The 13,469-nt window shown below is 37.6% G+C and overlaps 1 protein-coding gene across 2 annotated transcripts in view; it reads right to left on the minus strand.

Annotated features, from left to right (window-relative positions):
- Positions 1-223: 223 nt before the first annotated feature.
- Positions 224-13,469, minus strand: part of LOC129750874 (G-protein coupled receptor dmsr-1) — a 477,126-nt gene continuing 463,880 nt past the window's right edge. For both annotated transcript variants that reach the window (XM_055746001.1, XM_055745999.1), the window contains one exon: positions 224-1,418. In XM_055746001.1, the coding sequence (XP_055601976.1) occupies positions 1,097-1,418 (322 nt within the window). In that variant the 3' untranslated portion in view covers positions 224-1,096. The remainder of the gene's footprint in view (positions 1,419-13,469) is intronic.

Consider the following 13,469-nt stretch of genomic DNA (forward strand, 5'->3'; position numbering starts at 1 on the left):
ATTCCGGTAACCGTTTATTAGTTTTAGACTCTTTTAAACTTCACATTTATTAGATTCGTTTCTTTTTTATGATTTTTGTTTGGCTTCAGTGTGAGTGTTCATTTGAGCAAAATATAATGTATGTATCGAAACTCCTAAAATCACAACTCTATATCTACCGTAATTCTCTTTCTAAATTGGCAGATACTGATGCATTTACAGATTCAATTGAATACCGATCCAAACTTATATAGGAATATCGAAAGATCAATTGGGCTTATTTGACGGGAGATTTTTTTTATTTGTACCGTTTGAGTGTAGCAAATCCGTGGGTGTCAAAATTCGTTTGTTTATTTTTCTCTCACCTCTTATCTTCGAAATTAGAATCTCTTATAAATACAACAATCTTTATACGGAACTCGTGTTCAACAACTATAGTTTATTTTCTTCTAAATAGTTTCCTGAAGCACAGTGAACCATTCCAGGGTGTCGTTCACAGATATTTTGAGCGGTTGGTCCATGTATTTCTTTAAATTTTTCACAAAACTTCCTTCCTTTTCCAGCTGTTACTCTGTCGTTCTAATGCTTTCGTCGTATGGCGTCTGGGCTCTTGTACGCATACGATTACGAGGGGAGGTGGGGGTTTTTAGACTCTCTGTGAACGCCATGGAATGGCTCGAGTGTATGGTAAGATCAAATCTTCTCGACTAACTCTAACACTTAATTCTTCGAAGCTCCGCGATTGGTTACTATTTACACAGTAAATTTCATGAAATCACAACTCCAACCCAAGCAAAAACCTTGGGGTGATTGATTCTAGATTAATTTTAGATCTTAATTTGTTGACGGTCGAAAATTTGATAAAAGTGTTTTTTTCTTCTTTTTTGTGCTGATGCGTGAATTTAATTCTACTAGAAAATTTCTGAAATGGTTACCTAATTTGGTTACTACTTGAATGATGTGTGCCAAAAATTGTTTCTAGAATCATCCGATGACCGACAGCTTGGAATAATTATGGATCAACCTGTGTAATTCCACTTATAGCCTACTATGTTACATGGTTGCTAGAATTGTCGTTTTAAATTCGTTTTCTAAAAAATCTCTAGAAAGCAACCTTTCAAACGCAGGTCGTATTGATACCGGTCATTCGAGTCATCTCGATCCTATGGGTTGGAGTTTTGCAAAAAACCGACTTGAAACTGGTGCGGAACTGTTTCGACATAAGGCCGTACAGTACGAAACCGATGGCGGCGTTGATTAAGGCAAGCAGGTCCATCACTTCGCCGAACAGGGCATAGCAGCGCTTGAAGAAACACTTCTCCAGGGTGCCACTCAGCAGACCCAGGATACCCTGGGGGAATTCGGTGCACAGGAACAGAAGCAGCACCGCTACCAAAAGGGTGGTGGTTCGGTCGGCGCGACGATCCGTTTTTGGGTGTCTGCGTAGAAAAAGAAAAGATGGAAATTTGTTCAGAACACCAAATAAATAGAAATTTTTAGTTTATTCTAGTGATCAGTTGCTGAATCTTATTAGTAGATTTTACAGAATTCATCAGAGTGATAATTAGGACTCATAGCTTACACCTTACACCTAGAGTGGTTCGGGGGAATATTGATGGAGCAATCAAGATTTTATACACGATACAGGTCAGTAGGAGGCTATAAAATGGAGACAATTTTACTGATATGTAGGGGAGAATGAGGATACTTGATCCCTGGGGATACTTGATTCCTTAGCTATATCTCGAAACTGGAATGTCTTACTAAGATCAAATGTTCTAGAAAAATGTGCCAAAATGAGCAAAATAACAATGCTTGTAGTTTAAAAAATTTTAACAAAATAATTGTTTGAGTAATTGAACTTTGTTTGAAAAATTTCACAAAATGTAACTTGAAGATCTTTTTTCATCACTTTAAAATGTTCCTTACATGGGAAAATTATGAAAAAAATATTTGTTCCAATGTATCAATCGTTCGAGCGTAAAATGAACTTCATAATTTCATACTTTCAAAGCAATGGAAAACTCTCAACTTTTTTCAGCAAAAGTTTTCTAAAATCTTGATTATGGGTACAATTGATCCCCTAGAGTTGGGTATAGTTGATCCCCCTTCCAAACGGCATATTCTTCATTTGAATTGATCGTTATGAATGTTGATTACGAAATTACTAATATTTATCCAAAAACAAATATTTATCAAACAATTGTCTGAAGAAAAGAGCAAAAATAATTAATTTTCTCTTAATTATAAAAAATAGCGCCTTTAAGTATGCAATGTTATTAGCGTTGAGACAAAGTTATAGAATTTTCTTCTTATGTCTGCTATAAATTGTGAAATGAAAACAAACATGATCAAAATAGTCAATTAACATTCTATCTTGGGGTTTTGTTTGATTTTTATACAGGGATTAGGGCTTCCTGAATAAAAGATCAAGTCTCCTTCAATAGGGGATCAAGTCTCCCCTAACTTCAGAAAAATCGCAATTTTTTTACTCTCACGAAAATGCTTCTAGTTCATCAACAGGTTCAAGTCTCATTCTAAAATTTGGAGCATAGAAACTTGAAGTTACAAGCTGTCAGAAAATGTCAAAGACGGCGAGTTGCTAAATTTTTACAAAAAGATATGGTGAAAATAAGAAAAGGGGATCAAGTATCCCCACTCTCCCCTATCTTTTGAGCTTGCAACAGAGGCGAATGAGTGAGCCTACTTAAAGTCTCTATAATAAAAAAAAATCTAGTTTGTACTGCTCAACTGATGAACAGTGCTGATCTTTTTTCATCCCAAAAGCATCTCTAACAGACTGAGGGCAGCACTCAGAAAAAATGAAATAAGAAAAAAGCTATTTAAGGGGTCAGTTGTGCAAGCGATTGTTATCGCTGATGATATGAAGGTATCTAAATAGGATGCCACAATCGGCAAGGGGATTTTGTTTTCCGTAGCCTTCTAAGTTTTTTTTGATACCCTGACAACGACATTGAAGAATCGATCAGCTACGGAGTTTACACAGGCCTTGGTGAAGGACAGGATCATCAACGTTGACCAGAAGCGTCGTAAAGCTTTAGTCCATCGGTTCTGAAGGTTTAGACCTAAGATTAAGCTCAAGAACGACAGCTCACATAAAACAATAGAGAGGAAACGCTACGTAGAAAAAACTGTAAAGGAATGAAGAACATGCGGATAGGCAAGCATTATATGAGCTTCGTAGGATATAGTTTGGATAGGTGTTGAAAATTGTAAGTCTAGGGCATTTTGTATTGGAAAGCATGAAAGTGTGGTGGTACGCCTTTGCCGTAGAAAAGACTACTCGTATAGGAATCATGATCGACTTTCGATCACACATTCCTAAACACAGCAGGCCAATTGGATTGTGTACTGTGAATACAAAGGTCGGGTCCGTTGCAAGTTGGAGGAGTGGTTGGTTTTCACGTGTATCGGAAAGTGGCGAACCCGATATGCGGGGCGACCAAAAAGTGTTCACGCGACTGTTGATCGGTTTGCGTTTTGAAGAGGTTCCGGGCCCTAATTCGCGAAATGATCGATACACGACGGGCAAAATAAGTTGATCCTAGACCTCAAGTCCTATGAAGAGAGGTCGGGTCTCAAATTGAGTCTCAAAAATTTGAGACGGAGAACATGTGAAGAGGGATGAAGTGTGGGCCTTAAGACACGAGGAGAGTCAAGAGGCGGAGTGAAAGAAGACATTCAAGACACGAAGAGAGGCGTTTAGTCAACGTTTATAATTGTGACAAGAAATGTGGACCTCGTGTGACAAGTAGCGGTGAATGACCAGTGAGTCGAGAATCGTGGCAGGAGAGCATCGCTGAGTAGAACGATAAGTGTGGCAAGTAAGGAGGGCGTGCGTTGGTAAATTTCCCCATAAGAGTAGAAATTCTGCAGCAGATACAACGACATGCACTTATCAACAAAGCAGTGTCGCAGATCAATTGAACTATTTGCTGGTCATAGCTGGCATGGAGTACCATCACAGGGGTGAGGCCATTAACACCGCCATTTATTTCCAGATCTCCAGAAGATGGTTTTCTGAAGAGGCTGAAAACCGAAAAACCTGAGGTCCAAGATGGTCTTCAATCCGTGGCACAAGAAAGAGTGAACGAAGCATCGCTGATGAAGACGATTTCCGAAGTTTTGACGATATCGATGGTGACGAGGATGTGTAAAAAGCGGCGTTCCGTTCCGTACGATCGACAAAAGGTGTCGAACCGGATCCTGTTTCGAAGGATAGTCGCCCAAGAATCTTCGACTAACCTCAAGAACTACCAGGAAGCATTGGAGGGTCCGAACGGCGAATTTTGACAGGTAGCTATATCCGAAAAACTCAAATGCTGCATCAGTACCGTATTTGGTAGCTTGCTTCGTTACCTCCCGGGAAAGGAGTATGAGTTTGGAAGGACGATCCGGAACAAAGCTCGCCTGGTGGCACAAGGATTCAATCAATGGTTGGTTTATGACGATGTTTTTGATGTATTTGCGCTGAAAGCAAAGCAGGCTGAGTTACGTTCACTACGTTTATTTGCTGCTCGTCTTGGAATGCTGGTGAAACATGGGGACGTGAAGACGGAATTTTAGTGTATAAAAAGCTCCCACTAGTTTATACGGTCTAAATACTTAAGGCGTGCCGACTGCTGACTGCTAAACGTGCAACCTCAAACTGGATATGGGGGGGGGGGGGGCAACCTCAAATTGGGAGGCGATCCAGATGAATTAGAAGGTTATGCTGACGCTGACTTGGCAAGCACGGTGCAAGACCGAAAATCTAACTTGATTAACTCGTTTGGATTTTTCAACAGGAGCAGAATACATATCCCTAGCTCAAGGCTGCATAGTCTGCAAGTATAGCGGCACGAACCAACATACTTGCCACCTGTGGACCTGACACAACGGTTGATAACGTGATACAGAGGATGTGTATGGATTCCACCACTTGGCATGCGGTCCGCGATGGGTTAACCCGGATCATCGTTGACCTGCAAAGGAACTGAAGTCAGCAACAGTTCACGAGTGGTGTAGAATGACTCCACCACCAGTGAGCATCTGAGCAGTGTGCGTCTGAACCCAGAATTGAAGCTACAAAGATAAGGCATAATATTCTGCGTAGTGGAGGTCATAAATAGGGAATGAATCACTCTCAGAACATGAGGGGCAGAAAGAAAGTCGCGGGCCTGATATCCTAGGATTGCCCGCCAAAAGAAGACATGAAGACCGGACAACGGTCGCAGTAGACTGACCCCATCGATGAGGAGGTTGTCGAGTACAGTGCGTCTGATCTCACGGTTTGAAACTACAAAGATAAGACACATCTTCTACGTAGCGGATGCCGTGGGTTTGTGCGTGGGATGCTCTACCTTCGGGGAGTATCTGAGCAGCGCGTTCCCCAATGATTGAAGCTTCGGTAATAACACTTGACTTACTCCGAAGCCGGGTGTGCAATTTGGTTCAGTGTTAGATGACGTCTTCGTCGGGAATCATCCGAGTAGTTGCGTTAAGGCCCGCGCGTGTGCTATGACAGGAGCGTGTCCAAGATAAGCTGCTCTCGACTAGCACTCAACGGGGAAAAGGTGGCGTGCCTCGAGTCCTAGTGACAAGAAGTCGCACAGCAAGTCGGAAGAGGAGAGGTCAGGCTTCAAGTCTACAGGAGGGGAGCCCTTATGAGTCTTTATGATGAGAGGTCGGATCTCGTCTCGCAAGAGGTGAGATCAGGCTTTGAGTCGTTAAGAGGAGGTGTAAGAGTGTGAACCTCGAGTCGTTAGAGGAGAGATCAAGCCTCGAGTCGTCAAGAGGTGAAGTTTGTGAGGGAACCTCGAGTCATTGCGAGGAGATGTCGTTTCTCAAGTCATTAAAGGAGAGTCCAGCCATCAAGTCGTAAAGAGGAGAGGTATTGCTGAAAGTTATCTCGCTAATGAGTACTGCATTGGAGCGCACTAGCTCGAATAAGCCTCTCACTATTAAAGGGTTGTGCTAAATCCTTCAAGGTGAGAATCAAAGTCTGTAGCCACAGAAGAGCAAACTGTGGTGACGCGGTGGCTTGCAGTGCCTTGGAATGCGATCCGTACATGCGATTTTTTACCACCTAATTTAACAGCTAATAGAAAAAATGACTGCTAGGAACTACTGTAGCTACGGCCCGGGCATTGCCTCTCAACCTCGATGAACCGATGAAAAACCAACAAGAGCTGTATTCAATAAGTGACCGTAAGCTGCGAAAAAAAAGGTCCAAACATGTGAAAACCAAGTAACATTTTATTAAAAAAAAACTTGGCGTAACGCAAAGTGATCTCACTTGAGTATTGCCCAACAAAACTTATCCTTGTGGACATTTTCACGAAACCGTTGAACCGTGTCCGTTTGAAACTACTTCAAGCGAAGATAGGATTCAAATCACCGTGTGCTGAGAAAAAGTGATGGAATACACTGTAAGCATTAGCCCGATTTTGGCGAATGTGAGAAACACACGCAGGTCAAAGTAAAATGCTAGGCATTTTCTCTGTTCGTCGAGCCTGGGACCATTCGAAGGCGTCGAGTCGGGAATCCGTTCAGAGGAGATCGTTCCGGGAATCTGATGGAAGGTGGTCGGAGGTGATCGAGCCGGGAGTCCTTCCATTGGCGTCGAATCGGAAATCCATTCGGAAGTGTTGAGTCTGGGGTCCAATTTGAAGGTGGTCCAGCCTGGTATCCAATTGGAAAGAAGTTACTTTGGAAACCCGTCCTGAGGTGTCGAGCCTGGAATCTGATGGAAGGTGGTCGAGCCAGGGAATCTGTTGAAGGTCGTCGAGCCGATGGGAAGGGCGTTAAGTCGAACTGCATGGAGCGTCAAGGTGACGGAACCTTTTCGTCAAGCGAACCGAAGGCAAGTTGTCGTCGAGTGAGTCAGGAAACGCAGGCGATAAGGTCCGGCGTGGGTCGACGAAGGGTGCCCACTTTAGGAGTAGCCACCGGATAGATTGCAGTTGGATTAGTCAGATAACTGAGAACAGCCTGTTGATTTGAACGGTACACCCGTTCAACTCAACAGACTTGTTAATGTTTTATCCGGAAGTACCTCTAACAAATGCAATACTCAATTTCGTTTCAACTTAAGTAGAGATCAGGCTTGAAAATTTTCATTCATTCATATGGACGGCAAAATCTATTTTGGATCACTATACCCAAGAAAATATGATCAGTATGGGTTATGTCATGACAGAAAAATTCCTATCATGTGAATGAAAATACCATTCATATTCAAGTGAGGTGAATAAATGTCACTTATGAGAATAGTGAGCGATGAAAGACATTTGGGAACCAAACGGAATCTTTAAAAAAAGGCGCAGCAAACTCTTATTTCTATTTTCATTTTTTTTAATACTATTGCTAGTTAGCGTTTGTCGTACTACAGCATATTGAAAGTTTGCTTGACAAACGAAGCAGCCAAAAATTGCACTGGTGATCTTTGTCATGACCAGTTTTAACCATCATGTCATGACTGAAATATTGGCGATCTCAATGATCAATGACATAATGGAAAAATCTTTCTTTACCAAAATAATCATTCATAGCATGCTTTCATTTCGAAAAAATCCTAAACTAACGACATGTGAGGAAAAAAATGGGTCACTAGTCGCAATTTTTGGCTCTTGATTATGACATAATCCCGTCCCTGGTAGAGATACACCGAATATTCGGCGCCGAAAACCGCCTAAAAGCTGTTAAGTATTCGGCTGAAAATTCGACAGAATACTTTAAATAGTCGGAAAATCAGCCCAAGTCGTTTACAATTGTGTTGCGAATCCAGGGGCGGTCCTAGAGTTGGCTCTTGGGGGGGGGGGGGTGATTTTTTAAATTTTCAAAAATCAGTCAATAAGAAGGATCGTAAATATCTTGTGAAAAAAACGTTTATTTTGAGAAACAGAGTGGAGGAGGAGGGGGGGGGGGGTGGGGTAAATTTTCAGTTGCAAATAAGACTTGTATTTTGTAGGCTTGTTTCTTGTAGGTTTGTAATTTGAAAAATTTGAAATTGGAGAAAAATAGTGAAAACTTTAAACAAATTTCCTCAATATACTTATTTTGATATCCTTTTATAAAACAATCTGTGAATCTAAGATGTTCACTGCGAAAAAGTGTTGATAAAAAGATTGTTTTCGTAATTTTTACATTTGGTAGTTTAAAAATTATAACTTTAAGAATTCTTTTGAGAATTTTTCGATATAAATATCATTTCACAAATGAAAATAAAACACACATTTTCGTAGAAAAAAAGGTAAAAAAAATCTTCAAGTTATCCACAATATTTTTACTGGGAATCTTCATATCAGGGTAAGACCCTGATCAATATTTTACTGATTCTCAATTTGCAACAATTTCAAAACAATTATTTGAGAAAAGTGTTTGTCAATAATTACTATGAATTAGAAACTGAATATTTAATTATTTTTCTGAAGTATTTTGCTGAAACTTTGTTCGAAAGTATCGGATTATTTTTAATTCTTGTTCAAATTCTTAAATTTTTAAACATGAATTTAATTCTAAAATAAGATCATCAATTCTTTTGGAGCTTCATTTTTATTTGTTTTTTCTTGAATTTCAAGCTCTCATACTAAATTTTTAATTTTGTTGAAACTGAATGCAAAGAAAAAGTAGCTAATTTGCAACGAATTATATATGAAAAATGTGAAAAGCCGTATTTTTTCTTCATGCTCTCAATAATTTTCTAATTTTTTTCATAATGTTTAAATTCAATAAAAACATATTGAATAAAGAGTTAATTTCTGAAAGTTACTATTTCAGTATTTCAGTGAAAAGTCATAATCAATGGCAATTAAAATAACAAAACTTTCAGATTCAGAGTGGGTTTTTTAACTTAAGTTATTAAGCTGGATTTCTAATCAAAATTTTAAATGTTTTTATGTAGATGAGCTGAAAACAGTATAGGCAATATAATTGATGTGAATCCTGAAATCCTTGTTGGTCAAAAATTAGAAAACGTTTTCCGAATGTTCAACTTGAGCGATAACCTTATTTCAGAGAAAATAGTCGGGGATGACGGAATAGTTTTCTCTCACCTGGGAAAATTAAAATAAAGCCAAGTTTTTGGAGCCTATGATTTCAGATTTTATCCATCACCTCTAGTTTTAGAAGTAGTACATATAAAATTTAATAGAGATCATCAATGATGTACCGAATAGTGCGAACGGCCGAATATTGGCCCTTTTCAAGTATTCGGTGAAACGAATATTCTTAAAATAAATTGCATGAACATGAAAAATCGTAAATAAGCTTAAAATATTTTCAAAAGTACCGTCTGCATAATCGAATACCATTGTGAGTAATATTTTAAAAGTGATGATAGAATTGATAAAAATAAATTTCATAGAATTTCATAGAAAACAAACAATGCGTGAACAACTGCACTCTCATACACACGCAGGTAACGCGAGCCTTTAACAACTTTGGAGCAAAAGTACTAATCAAAGCATGTGAAAAGCATAACTGATATCAATTTTCAACCAATAATCAAAGTTTCACATTTTTAAGGTAATTTTTTATTACCATAAAAACCCCATAATTGAAATTTATTTTTGAATTTTAATAATAATTTGGTCTCGGAACAACTTTATCGTAACCATTTCTTACTTGATTAACCTAATTTTGAAAGTTTTAAATTAATGGATGGAATTTTTTATAAAAACTATTGATCATTATTGAAATTGTTTAATTGTGATAACGGCTCAAAATGTATGCGGTCCTTCGAGCCAAAGGGGTATAAGTGCATAAAAGCTTATGAAAGACGTAAAATATCACAATAAATTGAAAGAAAATAAATTATTAATTTAAAAAAAAGAAAAGAAACTAATTTAGAGAAAACACATTTTTAATTTGATGTGTTGGACCATTTTCTATATATTTATCTATAATTTGTATGGGAGTGTGGGGAATCATGGGCCACTTTTTTCGTTGTTCCATAACTTCTTTATTATAAAAGATAAAATGAAAATAAAAAATGGTATGGTTTTCTACATTTTCAAGGTATCATTAGGTATTTTTTAAAAAATTTCAATAAGTCATTTTCCCCAAATTCTGACTGTTTGAAAAAAAGCAATACTTTTTGGATTTTGAAAAATGGTGGGGAATCGTGGGCCACCAAATCCAAATTGACCAGATAACATGTAAAGTTTATGAATTGACCCAAAACTGTGAATTCCTAATTCATTTCGTTAATTTAAAGCAATTTCAGATGATGAAATAAAAAAAAGAGTTGTGTATGATCGCATACATTCCAAAACCTGGCTCATGAACGATTTGGCAAAATTACTTATATAGGATGGACAAAATATTTTTCATAACTCTTCATTTGGCATAAGAATACTTTGCAGATAAGTAAAACGTATTTTAAGTTCTGAATGTGTAGGAAAACATAAAAATATAGGTGATTCAAGATGTGTGGCTCACGATTCCCCACAAGCTATGATTTGCAAAATGGGTTTGTGTGACTTATTGATGTTTCATCAAAAATTCCTTTTCCACGTGAATGATCATGACAAAACTAAGATCATAAGCGTATGAGCATATTTTTGTTATGCACTTTGGGTTCCTCATCGATGAAATTAGCGGGTGTTTTTTTAATTATGTAAGTAAATTTTTCTAACTTTTTTTTGCTTGATAAATAAAAGAAGCATATGATGCGTATTTCAGTCAACAACATATAGAAATATATGCTCACGCAAAGCGACGACGATGACAGTTGGTTTGAGATTTTTATCTCAACACACATCTGAGATATTAAAAGTGGCCCACGTTTCCCCATGGCCCACGATACCCCACTCTCCCCTATTAAAAACGTAAAAGTATGTTAGTTAAAATTTAAAAAATCAATAAATCAATATCGATCATTTTTGCTACTTCGAGGCAAATACAATCAAAGCACATTTTTTTCAAAAACGTTCCAAAATAAGAAATTATTTTTTTCGAATAAATTCTGAAATTTAAATGTATCTTTCAAATTATAATTGTCTAGACAGTCTTGATATCTTCAATTCAGAAAAAATATGGGCTTTTGAGATCACCCCGATCACCCCCCCCCCCCCCCATAGGACCGCGCCTGTGCGAATCGCAATTCCAACTGCATAGTGAAAAGATCGTTTAAAATGGTTGAAGTCAGTTTAAATCGGACCTGATGGACTGCCATAATTGTAAATTTTGAAATTATTTTGCTCCTGTGCATCTAGTGAGAAAATCATCATCATGTTCTCTCTGGAACCATTACTTAGTAGGGGAAAAGTTCATATAACGCCATACGCGCCACCCTTGTTTTGAAGAATCTGAAGCATTTTAAGCCTGCAAAATATTACCAATTTGTTCTAAATGCTGTGATTGGTCATGGCAAGTATGAATTTTTCCTTAAAATGCTCCTGTGTCGTGATAATTTCACAATTTAGGTTTTTCTTCATTTCGATCTAAATTTTAAAACACTTTCAATAAGGTGTCACCAAGCAGAGAAAAACGAATAAGACAATATTTTCTGACACATCGATAGAGGAGAATCTAAACTACGATTTAATGCTAAAAAAATATACCGAACTCGCTATGGTATGCTTTTTATGGGTATGTTTTATCACGGCCCATGCGCTCGTTATAATGCGCCAATCGTAGTAGGCTGAAAATAGCATTAATTTTTCAAAAAGGCCAATTTTCATTGAAAATGAACAAAAAGTCTAAAACCTTATTTTGAGCGGTAATTCAGCCCAAAAAATCTACTTTTACTTTTGTTTTTAAATTTTGATTAGTCCATTTTGATTTTATTTTCATTCAAAGTGTCTGTAAGTATTGGTGTGTTTTCGGTCTTCGGCTGCTTTCGGGTGTGTTCGGCTGCCAGGCGCGTATTGAATACACGGCGGCGCGTATTTGCAACAGAGTTTTGTTCTGTGGCTTTGAATAAGGTTTTTAAAAATCAAGTTTTTGAAGCAACTAAAGCAATATGAGTAATAAAAAATCATAGGCATTTGTAGAAAACAATTTTCTTCAACGATTGCACCCTCTTTTAGCACAATTTGTACGTGGAATACATAGAAAATCAGCGATTCGCTTAGGTGGCGCATAATAGGGCATGTTCCCCTACATTCAAATGGCAAAAAAACACAGATGAAAATTGAGTAATGGAAAAACTGGAAAATATTGTCGCTGGCTACGATTTGAAGGTTATGAGAGCAAAATCTTGCGCACTCTTGTATTCTTCCGAAAGGTACGAATCAGTGTTCAAAACTGTTGACATGCTAGCATGAATGTGAAATAATTTTTCAATCACAGTACACGTTTTACTCTGAACCTAATTTCCTCTGATCATCCACAAAGCAATCTCTGACTGATTGTCGATCAAAAGTCACTTCATTTTCAACTTCGTGGCCGTGATCTTGTAAAAATCTCAGTCATGAAAATGCTGAATTCAGTGAAGTCAGTTAGCTAGCTGTTGTGAGAAGCATTGACTGGGAAAAAATAGTTTTGCTGTTTATATTTATATTTGGAACAAAAGTTGTTCCAGGCAAAAAAGACTTCGAGCTGAGAAATGCATGGAGTTGTTTATATTATGTTTTTCAGATGGGGGGATTATTCAGAAACCGTCTGAGAGCATGTAGAAAGATAAGGACATTCTAAAACGTGTAATAGCTTTTTATGAAAGTTGAAAACAAATTTAAAGAATTTTCTAGTGTTTGTGTTCTATTCCTAATTCTTCATATTGTTGATCTACTAAAAATATTTTGAAAACCTAAGAATTAAAATCCATTCACATTTTTCATAATGTCACGAATTTGTGAAATGACTGACTGTGGAGCGAATGAAGGAACAAAACATAAATATTCACGATCATCATGGAATTGGTCTAGGCTAACGAGCCTCTATAAACAAAAGAGACGAAATGTCACGATTGGAATTTTCGATTTTCTGTCAGTGTCATTTCAATCGAGCAAAAGACTTGTCAAACTGGAAAATTTGGAATTGCGAAAGCGGCGGTAGCAAAAGCATTATTATTCATATCTGTAAACAAAGAGTAATCAAAACACAGTTTTTGAATGCTCTATTTCGATTACAAGCTAGATTCTCAAGGGCTTATTTCTTGGTACTTAATTGGTAAGTTATGATTTTTTTTAATTATAAATATGCACAAGATGTTGACGGATCAGCGGAGTCGGAAGGGAAAGTTTACCAAGTTACGGATTCCAGTACAGAATCCCCCGAAAGATGGCAGAATGCGAGCAATTTCTCCCGTTTTTTTTTTTGGATCAGCCGGGAACAGGAAGAGAAATATATTTTGAAATCCGGGGCAGGTTTTGTTAGAACAATTTTTTCCAAACACTCCATGATTGCACTTTTATCTATTGATGACAATAACAAAAAACAGCTTAGTTTAAACAGCAGACTAGACCAAAAACCACTTCCGAAAAAAAATAAAGGTAACCAAAATTGATGTCATGTGAAGTTTGAAGCAAAGCAGTGCTGCGCTC

Source organism: Uranotaenia lowii, chromosome 3 (genome assembly GCF_029784155.1).
Source record: "Uranotaenia lowii strain MFRU-FL chromosome 3, ASM2978415v1, whole genome shotgun sequence".
NCBI classification, from domain to species: Eukaryota; Metazoa; Arthropoda; class Insecta; order Diptera; family Culicidae; genus Uranotaenia; species Uranotaenia lowii.